We start from the raw sequence: 25483 nt of genomic DNA on the forward strand, positions 1-25483 counted from the left end.
TGGCTCTCGAGGACCAGGGTTGGCCACCCCTGCCCTAGATAAATTAAAAATTAAGAAAAATGGTAACTGGTGAGTATGTATTAAAATGATTCTTTAAAAAAATATATATATATACTATGAACATTTTATTAATACCTTTTAAATTGGTATTCATTGGTAAAAGTATTTAAGAGATTTAAATTTGTATAGCACATAGACTACATTTTATGTCAGTAGGCCAATCTTAAAAAAAAAAAAAGAATTATAGACTATACTTTCCTGCAGGTGATGCAAAATAGCATTTTCAAAGTGTTTCAATGAGTGCAGGTGTCATATAAAGGGTTAATCGGCTACTGTATATAGTAGAGTAAAGTGCTATGGGGAACTTGGCCGCGACTTGTAGGCGCGTTTCACTGTTGCGCCACACGCACGTATGAACATATCAAGAAATATTCACGTCCTGTTCCTTTAAAAGCAACCAGCCCACGCCTCGAAAAAGCGGCTTGTTCCGGCTTGCATCTTGTCTTTTCTTTTCTTTTTTTTTAATGTTCGCTCGCCACATTCAAATAGTGGCCAGGCGCTCACGCAGTCGTTTTTGCTTTGACGTTCAAACGCTCGGCGAGAGGACCGCGCCTTGGGCCCCGGGGGTGCGCCATGCGAGGCCGCCTGCGAGCCACCGCGGCCGGCTGAAGAGGTTCCATTAGCGGCCATATATGACGCCACCACCCGCTCCTTCGAGCCCGGCCGCTGGAAGGGGAGCCAGCGTACCACCTGAACCAAAGTAAAAAAAAACATTTTTTAAATAAAAAGCACAGCAGCAGCTTCAAGACTGACCCCAGACCTCCTTTTCATCATTCTTCTTATGTTTGCCATCTTGATGGACGAGCGTGAGCACGTTTGGGCTGTGGAGGTGCGCGTGTGGTAAGTGACTTCTCCAGATGTGCTTTTATTGCGTTCCTCCTTCAACTTGACTTGCCCTCAACTTGTTTTGATAGCGCTGTGTTTGTTTAGTGTGAAATGAGTTGACTGCCAGCTCAGCGCTAAACGTCTGCAACTGGTGCTGATGGATGAGGCAGGTGGTGCGTGGATGTTGTTTGGCTCCATCCGCTCATCAAAACACTAAACAGGATTCTCGGGTTGTGATGGAGCAGGACTTTCCAACTTTTTAGTAGTGCTGTCAAGGTTAAAGCATTAACTGATTAATTAATCGCAAAAAAAATATCGCATTAATCATGAATTAACGCAGATTAATCGCACTATTAATTTTGACCATATGGCTACGTTTAAGGTAGCACAGGTTGTGTGAGCAATAAACATAATTACATGCGTTAAAGTAAAGCATTTAATAAATGTTTGCTTATGATATTTAGAATATTTGTTCATGTCAAAATATTGGGGTCATTTTTCCCCCTATTTTAAATAATGCAAGTAATTAATTGATTAGAAAAATAGGAGGATGAGCGTGTGCAGTGGATCCAAAAATGTTGAAGACGTCCTCATAACATTAAATGTCAAAAGAATGAACACATAACCGGTGCTCTTCAAATTTGGCGAGAAAAAATATTGATTAAAATTTTTTTTTTATGAAGTGATTCATCGTGATTGATCAAAATTCTAAGATGTGATTAATCTGATAAAAAAAATGGAATCGTTTGACAGCTCGCAAACAGAAATAGGAAACATTTATCCAAACATTTTCTATTGCACTTGACATTTGACTGATTTGGGGGCGAGAGGTCGCCAGTCAATCACAGAACACAATTTCAAACAAACAAACATAAATTGCTATTATCTTAGTATACTGTAGAGGAGACCGGGGCTTAGTTATACCAAATGAAAGACCAAAGTCTTAGGTATATAATGTATTTTTAAATTCATGTCATTTACATATTTTGTGTTAGTGCACAGTTATAAGTCATCAAATGGAGGGAGTGAACATGTGACATGTTGCCCCACCAATGGGTAAGTTGTCACACTATATGGGGTAAGATGTCACACTGGATTTTGCAACTAATAAAACAAGGGCAAAATTATCCTTGTTCTCCTGTTTTTTGTTGTTGTTGTTTTTACAGCCAGAATTTTTTTTATCATTGATCTTGAAAATTTACCATAGTCATTGAGCAAACTTTTACATGAAAATATTATGAAATAGATTAAAGTCCTTAGAAACTGCTGGTATGGAGGTCATAGCGCTCAGCCTCAAATGCCTGTTTTGCTTCCCATAAACTGGAAATTTGAGATTAAATTGAGTTTTAAAAAAATAAAGCATGTCAGTTAATGGATGGATGGTTCATCAAGAAACTTAAACCCGTCCTGACGTGGGCATGCTGTAGTTCCAACAGCTGGAAAATCAATTTTTAAACAATGAAATAAGACCTGGCAAACTAATTTCCTCACTCTTCACACTCATCATGAGGAACAACTCTGGCATAAATAAACAGAGTAGCCAGAGTTTGCCCATTCTTTGCATATGTGACAACAAACCCCAAAATAACTGAGACAAGTTGCCCCAAACGACCATGTTGGCTAATACTTGCTCTAGTTTAAAGACAGAGCTAGTATTTGAAAACTATTATTTGAAAACTATTATTTGAAAACTAGTATTTGAAAACTAGTATTTGAAAATTTGTATTTGAAAACTAGTATTCCACTTCCACGTCCTCTACAGAGAAGATAATTGCAATGTGACAACTTACCCATGATACAATTAGCCCCGGTCTCCACTATATAAATTCAAAATAAAGAGTCGGCTTGGTCAAAGGAAATTGTGAAAGTGTCTGGTTTCCTCCAAACATGACACATTCACACCAACAAATTCAATCTTTGTCTCATCAGACCACAGAATTTTCTTTCACATGCTGTGAAAAAAAAGAAGTAAGTTGTCTCATAAAGACTAAGATTTTTTGGGTATTTTAAAAAAAAGGTTACACAACTTCTGTTTGCTCTCTTTGCTGCAGAGGTAACTTGATTAAAAATATACGCTGTTGCTTTTCTGTGTAGGGTAGCAGCTTGTGAGCTGTTACTGCCCCCGCACACTGAAACCATACACATCAGGAATATATCATAAAAAGTACACACACACACTCACACACAGCTACTCTCCCCAACTGTGCTACAGTAATCCTCAACAAAAATATGTCTGTAGGTCCTGGCTAATTATTTTCTTACTGAACACTTATGTGTTAATATTTGGTATCCTGTTGGAGTGTTTACCACGCATCATCACGTCATGCAGTTAAATGTTAACTTGTGCTTCACAGGTTGGACACTGTTGAAGTCAAATAGGTGCCGAACCCTTTCTCACAGACAATGATGAAGTTACTGACTTCATGACACAAATAGTTATTTTTCTGTGTATTACATGTATTACATGCACACACCAACAATGTTGTGGTGTTGAGCTCAGTGTGGCGTGAGATGTCCTTAAAACATCTCAATTAATTTTTGGGGTTGTTTTTAATTATTTTCCATTCAAGTTCCAGTTTTTACAATTTTTTAAAATGTTGATTTAAAAAAAAATAAAGAGGCATTTTGAGTTTTTTTTTAAAATTATTTAATGTCAGATTATGTTTATTTGTTTGTTTGTTTTTATTTAAAAGCTTTAGGTAATTTTGATGAAATTTCCATTCCCATAAAATTTTGGTTAATTGTAAATGTTTTTTGATTGTTTGTGTATGTGTGTGTGTGTTTGTTTTAATTTCATGTTTATTGTTTAAAAAAAAGTTATTTTCAGTTTTTGGGTTTTATATTTTTGTAATATTGAATTTAGATTTTCTTAAATGATTCATTTCAAATGTGTATTTCATCTTTATAAAAATTCAACCTCATTGATTTTTTTATTTTATTTGTTTTTTTGTGATTTATTTTTGATTGTCATTTTAACTTTTTAAATTCTGACAAATTTTAAAAGTTTTATTTTTTTATTTTTTGCTTTTTTTATTTGAGGATTTATCAATTTTTAGTTTGACATTTTTTGTAATACTGAATATAATTTTCTATTTGTTTTTGTCATTTATTTCTTTAAAATGTTTTGTAATTTTGTGTACATTTCTTTTTTAACTTAAACTTAACTTTAAACTTAAAATGTTTTTTTTTTTAAATTATTTTGATTGTAGAATTACTCAAATAAAAATATTTGAGAAATTCTTAAGTTTGAAATTTTTAGTTATTTTCTGAGTCTTTTTTTTACATTTTTTATTTCACTTTTTCATCCTAATCACGACCCCTTAATCACTTGTGGTGCATTTATTTCGACATGCCATCAAATACAGTTTCAAGTCCGCTGAATGGCTCTGTCAAAGTTGTGTTGTTTGTGGCCTTCCTGCAGTTATGATAACCCTGTCACGTTTGCTTGTGTGGGGGCGTGTTGTGCTTGGGTGAGATTTCACCAAAACGCCTGCTCGTTGTGTCTTATTTTATTTCATTTGTGTTTCTGTTAGCCGGTGCTTAGGTTTAGCTGAGTTAGTAAGTATACTGATATTACAGATACTGATTTATTGTGGAATTTTTAAGCGATTGTTTTTGTTGCAGTTTTTGAAGTACTGTATACAATTTAAAAAATATATTTGGGGAATTGCGTGAGTGATGGAGAGCTGGTGTAAAGGAATACTTTAAAAATGGAGTAAAACTAGAGGAATAACATTTGTTATAGCAGATTTTCACTTATCACATTTTGACTCTGGAACGTATCCAGCACAATAAACGGGGGTTCCCTGTACTTGTTTCCTGGCACCACCAAACATGTTGATGACAAAGTGAGAAACAAATAAGTAAAGCCAAGTTTTATTACAGAAGCTACAAATAACATGGGCTAACGTGTCATGTGGTAAAAATGATCATCAAGTGCTAAAAAACATTCCACAAAAAACAAAAAAACAATTGCTCTCTATTCTTCTTTCCTCGAGGAAACTCCAAAAACCCAACCCCCGCTTATTTAAGGACGTGTGACATGTTGTCCACAGCCAATGGACAATGACAATATAACTGTGCCAACTGTTGGCTGGCTACAATGTACTCCTAATGCCTGTCTACTGTCTAGCATTGATTGGATTTGGTGGACCTATAGAACGTTTACGTTGGAGGGACTTCTGTGGCCATGAAGTTCTGCCAAGATTGCATTTCTCCCAAATCCATGTTTATATATATATATATATATAAGACCCGGTGCAAGTGCAACTAAGCCATTACTGCCATTTAGTGGTGAATGGAGATATTACAGTTTAAAATTAGAGAGTGGAGTGGTCCACGATCAGCAAAAATTCACATATATTTGACAGTTGTTGAACTAGAAATGTATTGGAGAGTTGTTGTTTTTTAACCCCACCCAAAAAAAGAAAAATCTTGACAAAATACTGATAAACCTCCAATGTACATTTTCCACAATAAAAATACATTAAATAATAATAATAATCCAAAAGTAACAAATAACAACAATTCATTATTGAGGAAAAAACTCACATTACCTTTGATTTTTGCAGAAAAATAAACAAAATGAGTTGTTGCTCTTAATGTTGGTTTGTTTTTCAGCATTTTTGTGCCGTCCTTGAATGGCAATTTTTAGACAAGAGTCCATTGCACGGGTCGTTATGCGTCAGTGTATTTTAATTTTTCAAACCCATTGAGAATTGTATTATGAAAAATTACAAATTTAACTAGACTCAGCTTAAAAAGGGTCCAATATATTCTATTCAAGGTCTTGAATTGGACAAGCCAAGTTATTTCTCTTGACATATTTTCACCCCTGGGCGTTATTTGACCATTTTTTGGCTTTTTGTTGGTTCTGACCAAGCCATTTCAAAATAAAATAACGCCCAGGGGTTATGTAAGTTCCTTCTCCTCTCATGTCTGTGAACGAATCCTCAACATTTCTTCTCCAAATTAATTTAAAAGGGAAATCAATCCCCCCAAAAATGTCTTGACAATAGTTGCTCAGGTCTCGGGTAACAACCAATCACAGCTCAGTTTACGAAAACGGGTGAGCTGTGATTGGTCGTTACCTGAGCAACTGTGATGTCATCTTTAGTCGACAGCAAGTGGCAAAATGGCCGCCCCATGAGATGGATAAAAGCGGCTGGATTTTGCTGCATAACTCATATTAGAAAAAAATAATATTAATCAGAATGTCATGTTTAGACTAGTGTGGTCACATATAACATATTATTGTCAAGAAACATTTAATGTCAGATTATGTTTATTTGTTTGTTTTTGTTTAAAAGCTTTAGGTCATTTTGATGAAATTTTATTCCCATTAAATTTTGGTTAATTACAATTATTTGGCGATTGTTTGTGTTTTAATTTATTTTTTATTGTTTTAAAAAAAAGTTTTTTTCAGTTTTTGGGTTTTATATTAAACAGAATGTCATGTTTAGACTAGTGCGGTCACATATAATACATTTAAGGGTGACTTCCCCTTTAAGACAAGATAAAGTCATGTCTGGGCATTTTGAAGCCATCAAACAATACGCAGAAGCTTTATGACCTCAACCAAAAATGTACAGTGTAAGAAAATCTGTGGACAATAGTGAGTGTGCTATGAGGGAAGTCTGTATGTAAACTGAGACCCCAAAACAGGATATAGCAGTTGTTCAAAGCAGGAACAGGTGGCTGTAGTGTTATGTTCCCCACCAGTTGCTTTTCTCCACCACTCCCCCGCTCACCCATCCTCCTCCTTAAACTCACAGCCGGGCCTCCTTTCGCCACAAGAGCGTGACCAAACTCTTCCTTGGACGGTGCTCTTTTCGAGGGGAAGGTGGGGTGCGCTTACGGCGGTTAAATTTGGGTGCCCCACTGATGGAAACATGAGGTGGGAACACGGCTCGAGGCTGTCCAGGCGTAGTGGCGCGGCACAGAGCCCCTGGAAGGTGCGTAAATGTTATATAGGATTAATAACTCAAATGATATATATATATTTTTACAGCTCTTAAGTGCTTTGAGAGAGTAATTAGGTGAAATTTGCAATGAAGCATGTCTACGCAATTGCTCGGACCTTATACTCAGAATTTAAAATTGTTTATTACAACAGCTGGCAAAAATACCCATACTCATAGATTCTTGTGTTTAAGAAAAAATCCTGTACCCTCTGAAATGAATTTTTTGATCACTTTGCTGTTATTTAAATTCTGATTGGATGATTATGACTGAACTGACAAGTCCTTGGGTTCGTTTTACAGCTTTGTATCTGAGCTAACAGTTAGCTAAGAACAACTGACAAGTACACTTTGATGGAAGCCCGCAAGTGTCAAAATTCAATTAATAAAAACGTTATTGTGAAATAAATATCCTTTAGATAAATAACAGCCAATTATGTAATGTGTCCCTTAAATTGTAAAATGTGTTAGTATTATTATGAAACGTGTTCATGGTATTCTAGTTTAATATGTAACAAATATTTTATTTTGATTAAATATTTGATAATGATTATTTTAACAATGCCATACTTTTTAATAAAAATGACATTTAATTCATTTCCCAAGGTTTTATAAGATAAGATAACTTTTTTTTTTTACAAAGTCAGTTTTTATTTCATGATGTCCTTTTCCACAATGGCCTTTCTATTACATAATGGCGTTATTCAGCCGAATGACTTGACCTTGTCAATCAAATCACATGAGGCGGAGCCAGTTACGTGATTGGCTGAGTCCGTTATACAGACATGAATAGCAGAACTTGCCGTATCGATTCACGCATGGAGAGTTTATTGACTGATGAAGAGCCGTGGCAATCACGGGTTTGTGAAAGAATGGCTGCGGGAGACAAGTCACTTTCAAAAGTACTCCGAGAAGTAGCAAATCGTTTGGAGTCGGGTCATAACGTCTTAAGGCTGTGTCACAGTTTTGAAGTTGGCGCTACATGTGCATATTCTATATGCACCCGGTGCTTAGTTGCTCTCAAACTTTAAAAAATGTTGTCATCATGTCAGCTTCCTGAACAGCAACTACCATTCCGAGCATTTCAAAAATAGTATTCAAACGAGTCAAAATATCATCTCGTGATAAGTTATGATCTATTTGATCAGCTAGTCAGCAGAGTTGCAGAAATACCCCTGAAGTCCGCCATCGTTCCTTCTGCTGCTGCCTGCCGACTAACAACGGTCATGACCCGTGTCCAGGAAAACTAATTGATCGTAGAGGATCAAACAGGAGGCCCAACCCACTGACTTTGATTGACAACATCAAGTCATTTGGCTGTAAAACGGCAATATGTAATAGAAAGGCCAGTGTGGAAAAGGACATTATGAAATAAAAACTGACTTTATAAAAAAAAAAAAAAAACTTTTCTTATCTTATAAAACCTTGGAAAATAAATTAAATGTCATTTTTATTAAAAAGTATGACGTTGTTAAAAATAATCATGAAATATTTAATCTGAATAAAATATTAGTTACATATTAAAGAATAGCATGAACACTTTTCATAATAATACTAACACATTTTACAATTTAATGGCCACATTACATAATTGCCTGTTATTTATCTAAAGGATATTTATTTCAAAATGATGTTTTTATTTATTGAATTTTGACACTTTCCGCTGGGGTTAGGTTCCAGAAGATACCAGCAATAATTGAAATCCTCAAAGTAGATACATATTTTTAGGCTCTAAAACCCTTCACCACACAGTTTTATACACTTTTCTCATCGAGGCATATATATTTTTTCACATTTCTCTCATTTAAACGTTCTCAATGTTCAGACCTTCATAATTTTTTCTAAAATTGGTACATTACTGTAAAAAAAAAAATGCATGCAAAATTGCACACAAAAAAATCCACGATACAGCGAGGCTGCGAAAAGTGAAACTGTACACATGGGCCAAAAATTGGCTTGCTGACAGGAAAAACCGGGGCTGGGACGGGACCTGCATAAAAATGAGACAAAACAACGTAGATGGCGAAATCCGCCGGGACTCGGGCGGGATTCCAGCTAAATGTGAAATCATCTTAACACACCCTACACCACAGGATAATCGGTCACCCTGAGACATTTGATAATTTGGCCTTTGATCAGAAAGGAGGAATCGGGTTCAAATCAATTTGAAAGAGAAAAATAACAATAAATAAATGGAATGACAATGTATAGGCCAGGTAGGAAACTGCAACCATCAACAAAATTCTCAAATTTGTAGCTTTTTTTTTTTGGACTGCATGGAAAAATAACAAAGACTTAAGCACCAAAGAGATTCATTGGATATTTAGCTTCTCTTTGAAGCCTTTCATAGTCTTTATAGACCATGCATTCTTTGTACGTCAGATCATCTGAGTGTGGTCTTTTTAAAGTCTAGTATGCACTAAAAGCCGCATGTCTTGTCTGTCAAGTCTTTTCCAGCACTGGCCTGCCGCAGCTCGTTGAGATGTCTTCACCTTGAGCCTGACGGCGTCTCCTCCCCGCAGCCGGGATGCCGGTGCAGGCCGCCCAATGGACGGACTTCCTGTCCTGTCCCATCTGCTACAACGAGTTCAACGGCAGCGGCCAGCAGCCCATCAGCCTGGGCTGCTCGCACACGGTGTGCCGCACCTGCCTGCACAAGCTGCACCGCAAAGCCTGCCCCTTCGACCAGACGCCCATCAGCACGGATATCGACCTGCTGCCCGTCAACTGTGCCCTTCTGCAGCTGGTCGGAGCTCAGGTAAAAGGAAACTCAAATTTTGGAAATGTTATAGGCACAGTGATTATTGTGAGGAAGCAAGTGTGACGTTGGTGTGGTGGTACGCCAATTCCTCAGTGCTTAATTTGTAGCATTTACATGATCAAGAGTCCTGTTATCCATTTATCCATTTAGCGCTTACCATGGCCGTTTGTAGCCTATTTTTGGGTTGTTCAAGCGCCCCTAAATTTGAATCCCCGTCCCCCTTAAGTTTAAGACATTATTATTATTTTTTTATAACCTCCTTTATAAACAAGCCAGAGAAATGTCTTCATATACAATACTGTGTGAAAAAGTAATATTTTAACAACAAAACAACCACAGTTGCCCTCCTGCCTCAAAAATGGTTAGTTCCAACCAACCAATCTCTCTCTCTCTCTCTCTCTCTATATATATATATATACAGTATATATATATATATATATATGTTAGGGGTGTGAATTGCCTAGTACCTGGCGATTCGATCAGTATCACGAATCATAGGTCACGATTTGATTCGATACAGATTAATCCCCATACAAAATCTATAAATTGATTATTGCGGGGTTTTTTTTATACTCAAATTTAGAAAATACTAATCAGTAAACTTGTACACTGTAAGATTTGTATGAAAATGTATTTATTTATCTGAAACTTCAGGCTTATAACTGTGAGCCACTGTAATTAACAAAAAAATCTGTTGCAATCTATTTCTTGTTGGAACAGCATTGAAATAAAATATTAAGGCTTAATGTTCCAATAACTCTTTGTCTGCCAGATGTTTTCAGAAAAGGGATGCCGTGGGTGCCAGCCGATTTAAGCATTTTTGACTGATCTTTCAAGGTCCACAGAAAATTATGTGTTTGGACTATGGAAACACACATACTACCAAATGAAAGATTGGACTCTCATCTTTCATCAGAAAAAAAAGTTTGTTTCTACCTTATTCCGTTTTTCAGTAATCAACAATAGAAAATGGTTAGTTTCACCTCTGTTTTGAAACAAACGTCTTTTAACGTCTTTGGCACTCCTCCATGGGATTTTACTAAACGTTATTTAACGTTTTTGGCAGTCAAAGAGTTAATATAACATTCTTCCATGCTTAACGTGTGAACCGTAACCCTAAGTAAGACGTTTTGTTGAATATTTTCATTAAAAAATTGGTGTTTAAACATCGATTTGGCCGCATATATATATATATATATATATATATATATGTAAGGGATAGTTAGGCGAAATTAGAAGAATAGAAAATAGCCATTACTTTCAAGCAACTTCAAAGAATAATGCTATATAGGATCTTTCTTTAACTTCATTTTTAAATGGCCTAACCCATAATGTGACCCTTTAGCCCAAAGATTTGCCTGCCACCACTGCTCTAAATTCTCCAAAGGTGTAACTTTGAACAGACATACAGTCCATGTTTGTCCTGTGATTTGCTGGCAGCCAGTCCAGGGATAGATTGCAGCTAATCCGCAATTTAGGACAAGTGCAGTAGAAAGTGGATGGTTGGACAAAAATTGTGTCTGTGTGCTTTTTAGATACCAGACGTGCAGCCAGTTAGCCTGAGCAGTGCGACAGATGTTGGACACTATGAGGCCTGCAGGGTGTGTGTGGAAGAGCTGGCGCTATACCTCAAACCAATTAGCGGCACTAAAGGTATGGTTATTGCTTCATAAATGACCGTTTCTGATGTTAAAACCAAATTATGTAGAATAAAATGAAGTTTTATGAGCAAAACTTTGCAAGGCGTAGCAGATAGAAGAATACTTTCAAAACAAATTCATACCACAATGACTTCTTAAATTGATCACAATCTGTTACAAGATGCATTCATCAAATTTAGCTTCGTATTTAAATTGCCGTCCCTGCAGGTGCGGCGCCGCCAAGTCCGAGTGCGCTAAGCAGACCCATGCAGAGGAAGCTGGTGACGCTTGTCAACTGCCAGCTGGTGGAGGAGGAAGGCCGAGTGCGAGCCGTGCGTGCGGGCCGGTCGCTGGGGGAGCGGACGGTCACTGAGCTCATCCTGCAGCACCAGAACCCCCAGCAGCTGTCTGCCAACCTCTGGGCTGCGGTCAGAGCACGGGGATGCCAATTTCTTGGGCCTGGTGAGTTAACATCATCTTTTAAAACATTAACATCAATATGTGCGCTTCAAAATGTTTAACCAAATGATGTAATAATGAGCTAGCTTAATGCTAATATAAATACAAACACTCATAGACGGGCTAACGGAAATTAGCATCAACATTATGGTGATTTACATTATTATTTATATTAGCACATACAAACGTAGCATACAACATTACTCACAGTCATATATATTCTCTGCTTTGTTTGAATAACGACAATTACTAGAGTTAGTTCTTCTTCTTTTTCTTCTTCTCCTTCTAAAATCTATTTTATATGCTAACGACTAGAATCTGTTGCATGTCCTACATATGCTCAACTTCTTCTAAATAAATCATTCTCCCCTTCAGCCATGCAGGAAGATGCCCTGAAGCTTGTGTTGTTGGCTCTGGAGGACGGTTCCGCACTGTCCAGGAAGGTGCTGGTGTTGTTTGTCGTACAAAAGTTGGAGGGGCGCTTCCCCCAGGCTTCCAAAACCAGCATAGGCCATGTGGTGCAGCTCCTTTACAGGGCCTCCTGCTTCAAGGTACAGTGCAATGTTTCGAAAGTCCTTCAAGAAACTTCAAGAAAAATATGATGCAACTGAACAAAGGTTTATGTCATATGATGAACATTTGTGGGTTAAATATTATCAGGCTTTTTGCAGCGGCTTTTTATTTGTTGAATTTTACATTAGTCAGAAGGTGCCATAGTCTACTTTAAAAAAAACACCAACACTTTTCAGTTCATTCAGGATATTTATGGAACTCCACAAAATATTATATTTTCACAATAAAATTTCCAAATGAAGACATACTTCACATGTTCTATTTAGATTCTCCTTATACATTTTTTAAACAGATTTAAACAATTCCAACTTCATGTTCTCATTCTCAGTACTTGTTCTGCTTGTTTACCACTGCACAGTACGATCTTAGCTTCAAAATAGTACTGCTTGACTATGCAAAAAAACAGGTCACCAAGTCACACACCAGACAACTATGTATTTACATCTCTGCATGTGGCTGTTAGTATCAAATTTTATAGCAGTCAAAACTGACCAGTGTAGAAAAGCGGATAAAACGGAAGCATTTGAAGTTAATAATAAAAAGCATCAATGCGTGTTTGATAACCTGCCCTTCGTAACCTCGAAACATAATAAAAAAAGCACCCCTGTAGATGCAAAAGTCAAGTACGGGTAACTAATACGCAGACCCCCGAGGAGATGTGCATGTATTTCTGTGCCTGTTACCCGATGATGCACATAGCTGGCAGGGCACAAATGCCAACTATTTCCTGGTGATGTAACAGCATTCTATATTTGCATCCCGTCGCGCCCTGTCTTGCAGGGCAGATGCGCGGGATATAGAAGCGGGTCCAAATGAGGTGGCAGAGTTCGGACATGAGAAGATGACGACTTTCTTTCATGCTGAGCTAATTGGATTGGTGTGATGTCTAATGATGATTACTCATAGGGCAGATTCTGACAAAGGGAGAGTCCCTTTTCTTGATCTGAATTTGAGTTACATGTCTGAAGATTCATCACACTGCCTAATAATACAGTACAGTGAACTGCCAATATTTGTGGGAGAGTGGGACTGGGCCAGGACGCAAATAGTGAAAACCTGGTTATAATTGCCGGACATTATAAATTATAAATATATTAGGGGTGTCACACAATTAAATTATTTTTCGTAATTAATCGCATGACTTCAATAGTTAACTCACAATTAATCACACATTTTATATCTGTTCTAAATGTACAATAAAATGTACAATAAAATCTTTTTTAAAATAAAAGTGGGATTTTTTTTTTAATTAATAGAAATAAAGCTGCATCTTTTAGTCATTGGTACAGTAATTTCATAATTCATAAAATTGAGTTAAAGTTAAAATGATTTACTGTACTGTAAAAAAAACCTTGACCCTATATATATATATATATATATATATATATATATATATATATATATTCCAAGGATGCAGGAGTTTATACAGGTATTCATTAAGATATTACAGGGGAACTTAATTCCAACAAATTACTATAAAATATTACTGCTAAGTACTGTAAAATGCTGGTAATTTTTTTTACACTATAACATTTTAAGATTTTAGTATTTATCATTTTCCTTCTCTTAAATTGGATGTCAAACAGTTTTTTGTTGACCTGATTCATCATCCAGGTGACCAAGCGAGATGAAGACTCCTCGCTGATGCAGCTGAAGGAGGAATTCCGCACATACGAAGCTCTCCGAAGAGAACACGACGCCCAGATCGTGCACATCGCCATGGAAGCTGGCCTCCGCATTTCGCCCGAGCAGTGGTCCTCTCTGTTGTATGGGGACCTGGTCCACAAGTCGCACATGCAGTCCATCATTGACAAGGTCTCATTTAGCAGACGGGATACTGCTGGATTCTTTTCTGACAAAAATTCAATTTTAATCGATTTTTCCTCCTTCGCTTATAGAAAAAGCAAGTGAAAATGAGTTTTGGTCTTTGTTCTGTTTACTCTTTTGAGATCTACTTTATTTCTCCTGATACCAAACAAACTGTTTCCAAAAAAGGAAATCTGAATGTTAAAAATGATAGGACAGGGTCTCTTAGTGACAGAAACCAAAATGGGTTCATTTTCATTGGGTCGTTTGAGAGTTTTAACCTTCAGTCCAGTGCTCGTCTATGTTATGGCAATACATGATGCATTTTAATAAGTCCATTTTAATGTTGATGTTAGCATTTTTTACTGTGTAGTTGCAGTCTCCAGAGTCGTTTGCAAAGAGTGTCCAGGAGCTGACCATCGTCTTGCAGAGGACTGGAGACCCGGCCAACCTCACCAGCCTCAGAGCTCACCTCGAGCTGCTAGCCAACATAGACCACAATACAGGTGCAATCACTTGGTTTTTAGAAAGTTTGTGTGATGGTCTCTAATGATGATAACCCATATGGCAGATTTTGAGAAAGGGAAACTCCCTTTTGCTGATCTGAATTTGAGTTGAGATATCTGAAGACGCCTCACGCAGCCACACAAAAACATTGGTCACAAAGGAGTCTTTGTCGACAACAGCCATGACTCATCACTGTGATGCTGTATGCCGTTTTTCTCAAGAAGAAAACTCTTAACAGTATTGCAAAGTAATACTTTATTTGTATGCATAGATGATGCGGCACCATCCTGGGAGGAGCTCGAAAATGTGATGTTGGCAGTAAAGTTGGTGGTTTATGGCCTGGTGGAATTCACCCAAAACTTCAGCAAAAAGAGCCATGAGACCCCACAGGTAGTCACTTCATTAAGCGACATGCAGATGTCAGTCTTTGAGTGATGATCAGTTTTCCTCAAAATGTACACTTGCTGTTTGTGGACTTGCTGTTTGTGGTGTCTGCAGCCTCAGGTGAACAGCAAGTATAAGACCAGCATGTGCAGAGATCTTCGTCATCAGGGAGGTTGTCCGAGAGGAAGTAACTGCACCTTTGCACACACACAGGATGAACTGGAGAAGTGAGTGAATCACAATTTTTGCTTGGTGTAATTCTAGAATATAGGAATGAACTTTGAGTCTAACTTTACAGCAGGTCATTTGGTACTTGGTCACACGTATAGAAGAATAAATAAATAAACACAATTTTTTTAGGGGCGTCAAAATTAGTGTGTTAATTTTGAGTAAATTTGAAATTCCTTTAACGGCATTAAAAAAAAATTTAAACGCACGATTAATAACCACCCAAAGCATTTACTGAGGGAATTCCAGTCGTAACGCAGCAGACATGTCCACGTCAAATTTTAGCAGTAATAAATTTGACCCAAAAAATTCTTATAAAAATGTGCAGAATTTCACAAGTTACTTCTTGTTAAAGATTAGATAGCTCTTATAATGAAAAGAAAAATGCACTGAAATGTCACCAGTGTCTTATAAATGCAATTATGCCATCTAGTGGCAGAAAAAATACTTCAAATCAATACAATTTTTTTTATAGTACAGTACATCTTTTTAATTTCAACTAAATTTTATGAATTATCATGAAATTACTATACTAATGATTAAACAATGCAGCCATATTTCTATCAGTTTAACATGTTTTTCTACTTTTATGTTAATGTGTGAGAGACCTCTTGGTCAGTTTCACGATTTTGTTTTTTCTTTTGAGAGAGAGCTCAGCATTGTTAATTCGGCATTCTTACCGATTCGACATGTAATCATCATTGCCCTCTCTCTTTTTTTTTCTCTTTTTCTTTTTTTTGTATGTGCGTGAGTATGTGCATGTGCGGGTGTGTGTGTGTATATGTGAGTGTGTGCTCATTAATTCACCTAAAATCTATTAAAAATCCCATACCGTTCACCTAAACTGAAAACTTCAGAATCCAGCTAGTCGTGAGGTTGTCAGGAGAACCGAGGAAGGATTAAAGAAAAGAGAAAAAAAGTGAAATCCAGCACCGACCAGACATCCCCTACTACCCACCGGGTTACCAACCAGAATCTTTCACCAACCCCAGAAACAGCTTAATTCCAACAATTTCAGTTTCACGATTTTGACTAATTTTATTTTCTTTTTTTACAGATTTCGTCTGAGGAACAAGAAGAGCGGAAGTGTTAGCCGTGCATTTCCTCCATGCGGGGGTAAATCCTTTACAGTGGAGGGCAGCATTCACATTGATGGCTCCGTAGAAGCTGGAGAGGACATCCTGACGGAGGGAAGCCCTCACACACAACTCATCTCTCGAGGCTCTGACACCATGGAGGGCATTAAGAGAGTCGTGTCCAGTGAATCTGTTGAGGCGAGTGGCTGCGACGGGCTGAGCGGCGCCACTATGACATTACTGGGCTCAGCTGAACAGTAAGCATATTTTCTATTTATTTATTTTTTTACATAGAAATTATTACATAGAAATTATTTCACAAGAATTTCACATTTTGAATGGAAGGAATAAAATATTTTTTCTAGATATTACAGTCTAATATTTGATATTGATTGAATGAATTGAATTTTATTGCTCCTTTCTCTTTGAGGAAGCCATTGTCTCCACCTAGAACTCCCGTCATCCACTCCGTAGCGTCATCTCCTTTGACCGCCATGGGACGGGTGACTGATGGTGGCGGGGGGCCAGTGTCCAAACAAGGTGGTCCCCTCATACTGCGAGTGCCTCATCCTTCTCAGGCCTCGGAGCTGTTCTACCAGGAACAACAATCTGCGTACGATACGGCCCACTACCAGCCAAACTGTGAGTCCTGAGTTCGAATACGGTATTTCCTCAAATAGTGGCTGTTTATGTAACTAAAAAGAGGACGGAACATCTATTAGGGGATAGGCATTTATTGGAGGAGAGCCCTTCATGTTTCTCAAAACATCATTCAACCTAATATTGAGTAATACCTATTTTGCAAAACATTTTTTTCAAGAAATAAATAATTACGCTTAGTTAACAGTGATCTCTTTTCATTGCTGAAGTTGTGTTCTAGAAATCATTTTTTAAAAATAGTTTAAAGCAACACTATGGAACTTTTAGTTCACTTTGATTATGGCGGCGCCATATGGACAAAAATGGTAATGTTATGCCTGAAGGAAGACCACATTTCCCATGAGGACAAGCGCATTGCGTTGTTTTTAAGCTCACGCCAGCGTTGATCCTTGACTGTCCTTTTATCTGGGTAGCTTCCTTTTTTCTTTTATGTCGCCTCAAAACTTTTCAGTTGTTTTGCAGCTTCCGCAAGGAAAGCAGTAATCGTGAGTCGACATTCAAATTGACTTCCGTCTTTGCAACGAATGGGGAACGTATGCCATAAAGCAGTCAGCACATTTGTATTTTTTTTTGTGGCAGTGTTCCTACCATCCTCCTCAAAGTTGTTTAGTGCCAGTAAAAATAATACAGACCCACTAAGGCCATGGCAAAGGTACCATTCAACTAGTTTTATGTCGATGTTTCATCAGAAGGGTTATGAAAATATTTTATTAAGGTTGAAACTTCCTTTAAGTGCTGCTTTAAAGCTACTGAACACAGAAAATTCCATTTCGAATCGCTACTGCCACCTGTTGATGAAAAATGAAACTGCACACACCCTTTTTCACATATTGTACACAACGCGAACTTGACGTCACTTCCGCAGAGGGCGGAAAATTCAAACCCGAATCCAGTCTGAAGACTTTTAGCCAGAGTCTTGCGTTGTGAATAGCTACGATGTTAATCTACTAATTAGAAGATGTTTCAGTCATAAATAGTCAAATAAAAAGGCTATTGTAAAGATATTTTTGACCAAATTGTTACAGAGAGCAGCTTTAAGTTAGTGATTCATAAAGTGTGCATTTTGTAGTGTTATGCAGGCTCCCTCTAGTGGTCATGAAATAATCACTGAATTAAATGTCAAACTGCACTGGCGACCCGAGTAAGGATAAGCGGTTCGGAATAGTGTTAATTTCATCAACAAAAACTAAACACAAATAATTTCGTCAACACACATTTTCCACCGGACTAAAACTAGACTAGACTAAAACACTCATTAATGAACATAACTGGGACTAAATCAGTATGCATTTTCGTCGACTAATGAAAACGAGACGAAAATGTACTTCACTTAATAAAAACTGGACTAAAATCTATTAGGGCTTGCTTTGAAAAAATCGATACATCAATATCGAATCGATATTCCTTTTTATAGTCCAATATCGATTCATAAAACCATGAATCGATATTGGACTATGAAAAGGAATATCGATACTAATCGATACTTTTAAATATGGCTACCAAATGCAAATGTGCCTTTCTGTTACTCAGTTTCCCAAGAGAAGCTCAGTGTTTTGCCACTATTTACACAGTGCTGTGGTTGTAATCAATTTCAATTATTATTTATTGTTTTGATCAGGTCTTGTTCAATAAAACATAAATGATTAACTCATTCACTGCCATAAATTCATTTGAACTATTTCTATAATTTTAACGTTTTTTTTTCTACTTTTGTTGAGTAAGAAAACCTAGAATTTTTTTCGTTGTACATTTACAACAGATATAGAATTTGTGATTAATCGTGAGTTAACTAGTGAAGTCATGTGATTAATTACAATTAAAATGTTTAATCACCTGATGCCCCTAATTTTTTAATAATCTTTTATTCTTAAAAAAGATAAAAGAAAAGAAAAGATGATTAAAAATTAGGGGCGTAATTAATCGCATGACTTCTAACTCTTCTCAACAAAAGTATATAAAAAAAACCCTAATAGAAATAGTTACAATTATTTTTTTGACGCCTATAGCTGTCAATGGCAGTGAATGAGTTAATGTAACTGGATTGGATTCAATTCTAAATGTAAGTATTTATATTTTTTTACCAATGCGCCAATTAAGAGCAAGAAGTTTCTAGTTGCAGCATTTATACTTCTGAGAATGTTTTCCATATAAAAATAAAATTGGTACTGCCTGAAATCCTTAACTGAATCGAAAATCAATGTGAATCGAATCGGGGCTTTCTGAATCGAATTGATTTTGGAAATCTGAATGGATATTTTAGTTCATGAACAAAAACAAGGTGAAAATTATATGATTTTGTAAAATCTTGTCTGTGCTAATCTAAACACCCCCTTTCAATTCTGCAGCTAGTGCAACATGCATAAACACATGGGGAAAACGTGAAATGGATTCACGGTGAAGGTAAAAAAAAAAAGTAAATTATAGTTAATTTATAATTGAACATTAATCCAACGGCTATAGCGTTCCAACAATAATGTTAATGCAACCGCTGACTAATGCTGGCTAACTTGCTAGCTAATAGCATGGAGCCATAGTAGCCACAGGTTGATATACTGTAGGCTAGTTGTGTGCCAAGTTATTTTTCACCAAAAAGATGAGAGAAAATTTTATGGGAAATAATTTTAGATCCGAAATGTTCAACATAATCTGCTGACAAAAAAATACAGGGGTTAAATGATTGTCCTGACTAAAGATAGACTAAAATGTTGACAGTTTTTGTTGACTAAAACTAGATGGATAAAATTATGTTTTCTTGGACTAAAATAAAGACTAAAATGCTACTTATAGTGGACTAAAAATTGACTAAATAAAAACGGGATTATGTTGACTAGGGCGGCACGGTGGCTGACTGGTTAGCACGTCTGCCTCCCAGTGCAGAGGACGTGAGATCGAGTCCGGGCTTCGGCCTTCCTGGGTGGAGTTTGCATGTTCTCCCCGTGCTTGTGTGGGTTTTCTCTGGGTGCTCCGGTTTCGTCCCACATTCCAAAGACATGCACGGCAGGTTTATTGGACACTCCAAATTGTCCATAGGTGTGATTGTGAGTGTGGATGGTTGTTCGTCTCTGTATGCTCTGCGATTGTCTGGCAACCAGTTCAGGGTGTACACCGCCTACTGCCCCAAGCCAGCTGGGATAGGCTCCAGCAACCCCCGTGACATTTGTGAGGACAAGTGGTTAAGAAAATGGATGGATGGATGAGGTTGGCTAACTGTGATTAAAGATTAACAAGTGTGATTGAAATTGGACTCTGAGACTAAATTTGAAAATGGTGGATAAAATTAACACTAGTTTGGGCAATGAATGAATAGGATTTTCAATGTTGAAACTTTGTATAATTTAAAGGGGCTTTCAAAGTTATTTTCTTCTCAATACTAGACTTCAGACTCGCACCCTAAATCTGTGTTTGCTAATTGTTTACCGCTTAGTCCCAAATGAAGTAGAAAGGGTTACTAATTGTGTACATGTCATAGTAAAAAAAACTAAAAAACGAATATGATTGCAATGGTAAACGGTAAATGGAGTGCACTTATATAGCACTTAATATCACCATATCTTGTCCAAAAGTCTCATATTCACTTAAGAGTGCAAAAGAAAATGGATTGAGGAAGGAATTTGCAGCATCAATTAGAGTGGAAGACACTATTTGAGAAAATACATTAAATGCCTAAATCAAATTGCTATGTTGACAAGAAAGTCCAATATAATTGTCTTCTCATCCACCAGCAGGTTCCTACTACCCGTCCACTCTCCATCCTCCACACAAACCCTGCATGGCTCGCTTCCTCAGATCCTCCAACGTCCCAGAATCCTCTCTACCGCCATCCTCCTTTCCCGGCGAGCCTCAAATGCCCCATCAAGCCCCCTCCTCTCCTTCCACGGGCTACCCAGCGCATCCGCCGAGGGAACGCATGGGACCCGCCGTCTTCCACCACCACCCGGGGCAGCCTCAGTATAGACCTCTGGCCTCTGCCCATGGGGTTTATGCACCTCTCTATGACAGCAGAAGAGTGTGGAGGCCTCAGGTTGAGCCTTCTGTTCATGATATCAAACTCACAGGTGAAAATTGTCAACATTCCTACTGTTATTTGCCTATTTCTATTGCAGCTGTACCATAGAGAGGATGCCAGGAGTAATTCGTTGCCTCCAGAGGTACTGCATTCCTCTGTCTACCAAACTCCTCTCAGGGAGAGATTCAACTCGCTAGACAGTAACTTCTGCTCTGGATCCGAGCACCGTGCAGCGTTGCACAGGGTAGGTGCAATTACATCACATTCACTTGACTATTATTAGAATATCATAGAAAAGTGAATTTCTCTCAGTAAGTCAGTTCAATAAATGAAACTAATCGAATTATACAGTGATACCTCAATTCTATATTAAAAAACATTTTGATTAATTATTATTATTTTATTTGTGTGCATATGTGCGTGTGAGTGTGGGCTCATTAATTCACCTAAAACCTATTAAAAATCCCATACCGTTCACCTAAACCGAATACTTCAGAATCCAGCTTGTCGTGAGGTTGTCAGGAGACCCGAGGAAGGATCAAAGAAAAGAAAGAAAAGTGAAATCCAGCACCTACCCACCGGGTTAAAAACCACAGTCTTTCACCAATCCCAGAAACATCTAAAGTCCATCAGATTAGGGAGACCTCAAGAGATCAAAGGAAAGACTGAGGAAAGGAAAGAAGGATAGATTAATTCTTAGGTAAAAAACATACAATTCTAATTTCTTGAGATGAACATTGTGTTTCCATTAGCTGTAAGCGAAAATCATTAAAATGAAAAGAAAAGATACAAACATGTAAGATTATATTCTATGTCAAATGAATTTACATACAACAGTATACAATTTTCACTTTTTCAATTGAACTTTTAAAATTCATGAACCATTTAGCAATATTCATGTGGACAAAATTATTGGGACACCTTCCAGAGAACATTTGTGAGTTCAGAGCAATTTAGCCCATTTACAACCAAATTACTAAAAGACCGAAGCGTAAAATAGATTTTTAAAAATGCTTAAAAGACTTTAACCAAGGAAATAGTAAAAAGCCTGCGGCTGACATCACTTCCGATAGCAACTTATTCCATTTGCAGCATAATGGCTAAATGCTGCTTCACTATGTTCGCTTTGAAACCTGGCTTCCACTCATTGAAGACCTCAGAGCCTTACTGGGTTCATATTCAAGTAGCATTTCCTTAATGCATTCAGGACCCAAACCATTCAGTGATTTATTGACCAGTAGCAAAACTGTCAAATGAATTCTACAGTGGAGACATTGTAATAGTTTTTAATAGACACATGCCTTACTTAATCACTGGTTCTGTCGTACACTTAAATAACGACCGTTTTTTTCCCTACCCCTCCAAAAATTGCCACAGCTTGGCTGCAATTACATTTACACGAACTGATATCACTATGTGTCACAATATATGTTACTAATATATTTTAACACTAAATTACAAGTACACGTGATCCTTTTTTGTTGGAGTAATAAGTACTGTATTGCTTCCTGCTGAGAGTGCTTATTAAAATGTCTTGTCCGTCTTCTCAAAATCTGTATTATTATTATTATTCTTTGGTGTCAAACTGCAAAAGCGTTCTTTTCCTTGGGTTTGTCTTCATACGCCCACATCTTGTATGTCACCTCTCCCTTCATTGCCAGTCGTGGAGCCCCGAACCTGTAGTCCATCCTCCTACTTGTACTTACCTAAATATGTTTCTGCCTCCCCCACTCACTTCCTTGCATTTTCTCATCGGCTTATTGCACCAGCACTGCAGCAGAAATATATTGCAATTGCAATGTATTACTGAAAACAAAGACAAGTCAACTTTAATGAACTCATTCACTGCCATTGACGGCTATAGACGTCAAAAATGTATTTGAACTATTTCTATTTAACATTTTTTCCACTTTTGTTAACAAGAGCATGATAACCTAGAATTTTGTTATTGTACATTTAGAACAGATATACAATTTGTGATTAATAGTTAACTAGTGAAGTCATGCGATTAATTACGATAAAAAAATGTAATTGCCTGACGTCCCTAATTTTTAATAATCTTTTCCTTTTTCTTTTTCTTTTTAATCACGTCAGGCGATTCAAATTTTTAATGGTAATTAACTGCATGACTTCAATAGTTAACTCACGATTAATCACAAATTTTATATCTGTTGTAAATTTACAAAAAAAAATATTCTAGGTTTTCATACTCTTGTTAACAAAGGTGGGAAAAAAATGTTAAACTAATAGAAATAGTTCAAATGAATTTTTGACGTCTATAGCCGTCAATGGCAGTGAATGAGTTAAAGTGCAAAATACTATGTATGCCACATACTGTAAATGTACACTAAGTGAATCTAAAATGAGCAACTTTCAAAATGTTGCCCCATTTTAACTTAGGTCACTTATTAAAATAATATATTGTTATCCATTTTGGTCATATTTAATCTCGTCATTGCCTTCCATCACATTGTTGTTTCAGGATTATGGTCGCGTTCCTCTGGTCTACGACGACCTGTTTCGACGGAAGCAAGAGCAGTGGGCGCATCACCACCACCACCATCATCATCATCATCACAGCGCCAGCAGGCCCCCACAGCCTTCAGCCATCTTCAACATGGATTTCGGACCTGAGGTATGCAGAAAATCAGAGCGACAGCATGGATTGCAATTACAAGTCATTACATGAAGCAGAGGTTGTCGTTGAGTTAACCTCTCTACGCTTAATTGAATTCCCCGCTCTAAGAACTTCCGCCAGGCCTTATACTATGTGCGTGGGAGATAGTTGCTTAGCAACTGTGGACGGTGAAATCATGGCTCAACTGCGGCGTGCGTGGGTGCATGTGTGTGAGAAAAAAAAAAAGCATCACTCAAGACTTTTAACAAGCAGCGATTGTTGATTTCTGCTGACTAAATTTTTGCTTAATTTGTCCATAATGTATAAATATTACCCATCAGCTCTGCGGTCTTTTCAGAGCGTTCCTTTAAATTGGTGCTCTGATGATTACCTTTTGTTTATATTCATGTCAGAAGAACTCTTCAGGCCATGTTTGTAAACGAGAATTAATTCTCAAAAAATTTTAAATAAAGGTTAAATAACAGTAAATAAATAAAAATAATAGAAAAATAAAAAACCCTGCCTCAACAAAATTAAACTTCAATATGCAGTATATGGGTCATTCCAGTGCTCAAGGGCATCAACATTCAAAACAAAAAACAGATTTTTGTATCACGATAGGTTTAAAGAAATACATGAAATAAACCATCATATAATTTGAATCGTCTAGCAGTATACATATTATGAGATATTTTATTAATCATATTTTTGCTGTTTGAGCACAAAAAAAAAACATACATTTGCAAAACAATTAACAACAGTTAAAGAAACACATTTGGAACACTAATTTTAATATACCACTCGGATTACACTATGTTAGTTTTTGCTTAAGACGTAAATGCTGGCTGTAATTAGCTGCTATGCTAAATGGTCATAACAAAATTACAAGTGATAACACTGGAAAAAATATGAAAAATAGAAGAGTCAAGAGACTTACCCAAGGTCTACCCCGGGTCCGAGCCATTAGTCGAGATACCAAGTTATACATAGCACCCTTTGTCTGGACCTAAAAACAAAACAAAAAAAATGCATAATAAAAGGTAATGGGTGATGTGTGCAATATTAATAAGTTCTTGAAAAAATAAAATAATATTCTATTATCAGTGATAAATGACAAATTAAAGCTCAGCCAAATTGTGGGATGTGATTTGACTTCAATTTCTCTACTTGACTAATTATTCATTGAATCATCTTGTAAAAATAGTATTTTTAACAGGGTGAAAGAAGATCAAAATTTCCTGAGCGCCTGCGGAATCCCACTGTTCTGCACTAAAAACTAATCATCAATTCATCAATTATGTCAACTACTCACTTAAACACAGGCAGTTAATTGATTTGTTCGAAAAGGTGTTTGTGTTTTTCTATCTGTGTGAAATGGTATTAAAATAGAAAACGGAGTGCTGACAACCACAACAAGATTTGGTGTCTGTTACAGCATGTGGAGAGCAGCGCAGGTCAGTGTACGGGTTGTCGCTTCAGAGGTGAGGAGAGCATGGCGCACTATTCGCCGTGGTCTTGCGGCTCCACCGTCGGCCCCTGCCTCAGCCCCTTTGAGCCTGAGGCACTCACACAGGCTGCGTCTTACTCCGCCCTGGAGCAGTCGGTGAGTTTAGTGTCACACCACTGCCACATTTTTTTGGAAGAGAAGGGAAATGAAAAGGAAATGTTCTTAAATGAAGAGATGGTCACCTTGCAGCTAGCAGAAAATATTATTACAGTAGGGATGGGAAAAGTACTACATTCTGTACTTGAGTAAAAGTGACTTTGGTAAAAGTACTCATTCAAATAACTACTGAAGTAAAAGTCGAGTAAAAGTAAAAAGTATTTTTACCGGATGTTTCCTCCTCATGTCATATAATTTGAAGACCATTAAATTTAAAAGATCATCACTTAACAAACCCTTAAAACGGACAAAATCGCC

General features: G+C 37.1%; 1 protein-coding gene across 3 annotated transcripts in view; it reads left to right on the forward strand.

Moving 5' to 3' along the window:
* Positions 1–467: 467 nt before the first annotated feature.
* The window catches only part of rc3h2 (ring finger and CCCH-type domains 2), a 33981-nt gene continuing 8965 nt past the window's right edge, over positions 468–25483 (forward strand). Inside the window, exons 1-15 of one of the 3 annotated variants that reach the window (XM_077542236.1) lie at positions 468–900; positions 9293–9603; positions 11142–11259; positions 11475–11708; positions 12081–12256; positions 13893–14093; positions 14458–14590; positions 14863–14981; positions 15090–15202; positions 16261–16536; positions 16710–16921; positions 20662–20960; positions 21043–21189; positions 23428–23580; positions 24998–25165. In XM_077542236.1, the coding sequence (XP_077398362.1) occupies positions 9373–9603; positions 11142–11259; positions 11475–11708; positions 12081–12256; positions 13893–14093; positions 14458–14590; positions 14863–14981; positions 15090–15202; positions 16261–16536; positions 16710–16921; positions 20662–20960; positions 21043–21189; positions 23428–23580; positions 24998–25165 (2580 nt within the window). In that variant the 5' untranslated portion in view covers positions 468–900; positions 9293–9372. Of the gene's footprint in view, positions 901–6440; positions 6840–9292; positions 9604–11141; positions 11260–11474; positions 11709–12080; positions 12257–13892; positions 14094–14457; positions 14591–14862; positions 14982–15089; positions 15203–16260; positions 16537–16709; positions 16922–20661; positions 20961–21042; positions 21190–23427; positions 23581–24997; positions 25166–25483 lie in introns of those variants that run through there. The other 2 variants (XM_077542239.1, XM_077542238.1) reach the window with 2 other exon arrangements.

The sequence above is a fragment of the Vanacampus margaritifer genome, chromosome 14 (assembly GCF_051991255.1).
Source record: "Vanacampus margaritifer isolate UIUO_Vmar chromosome 14, RoL_Vmar_1.0, whole genome shotgun sequence".
NCBI lineage: Eukaryota > Metazoa > Chordata > Actinopteri > Syngnathiformes > Syngnathidae > Vanacampus > Vanacampus margaritifer.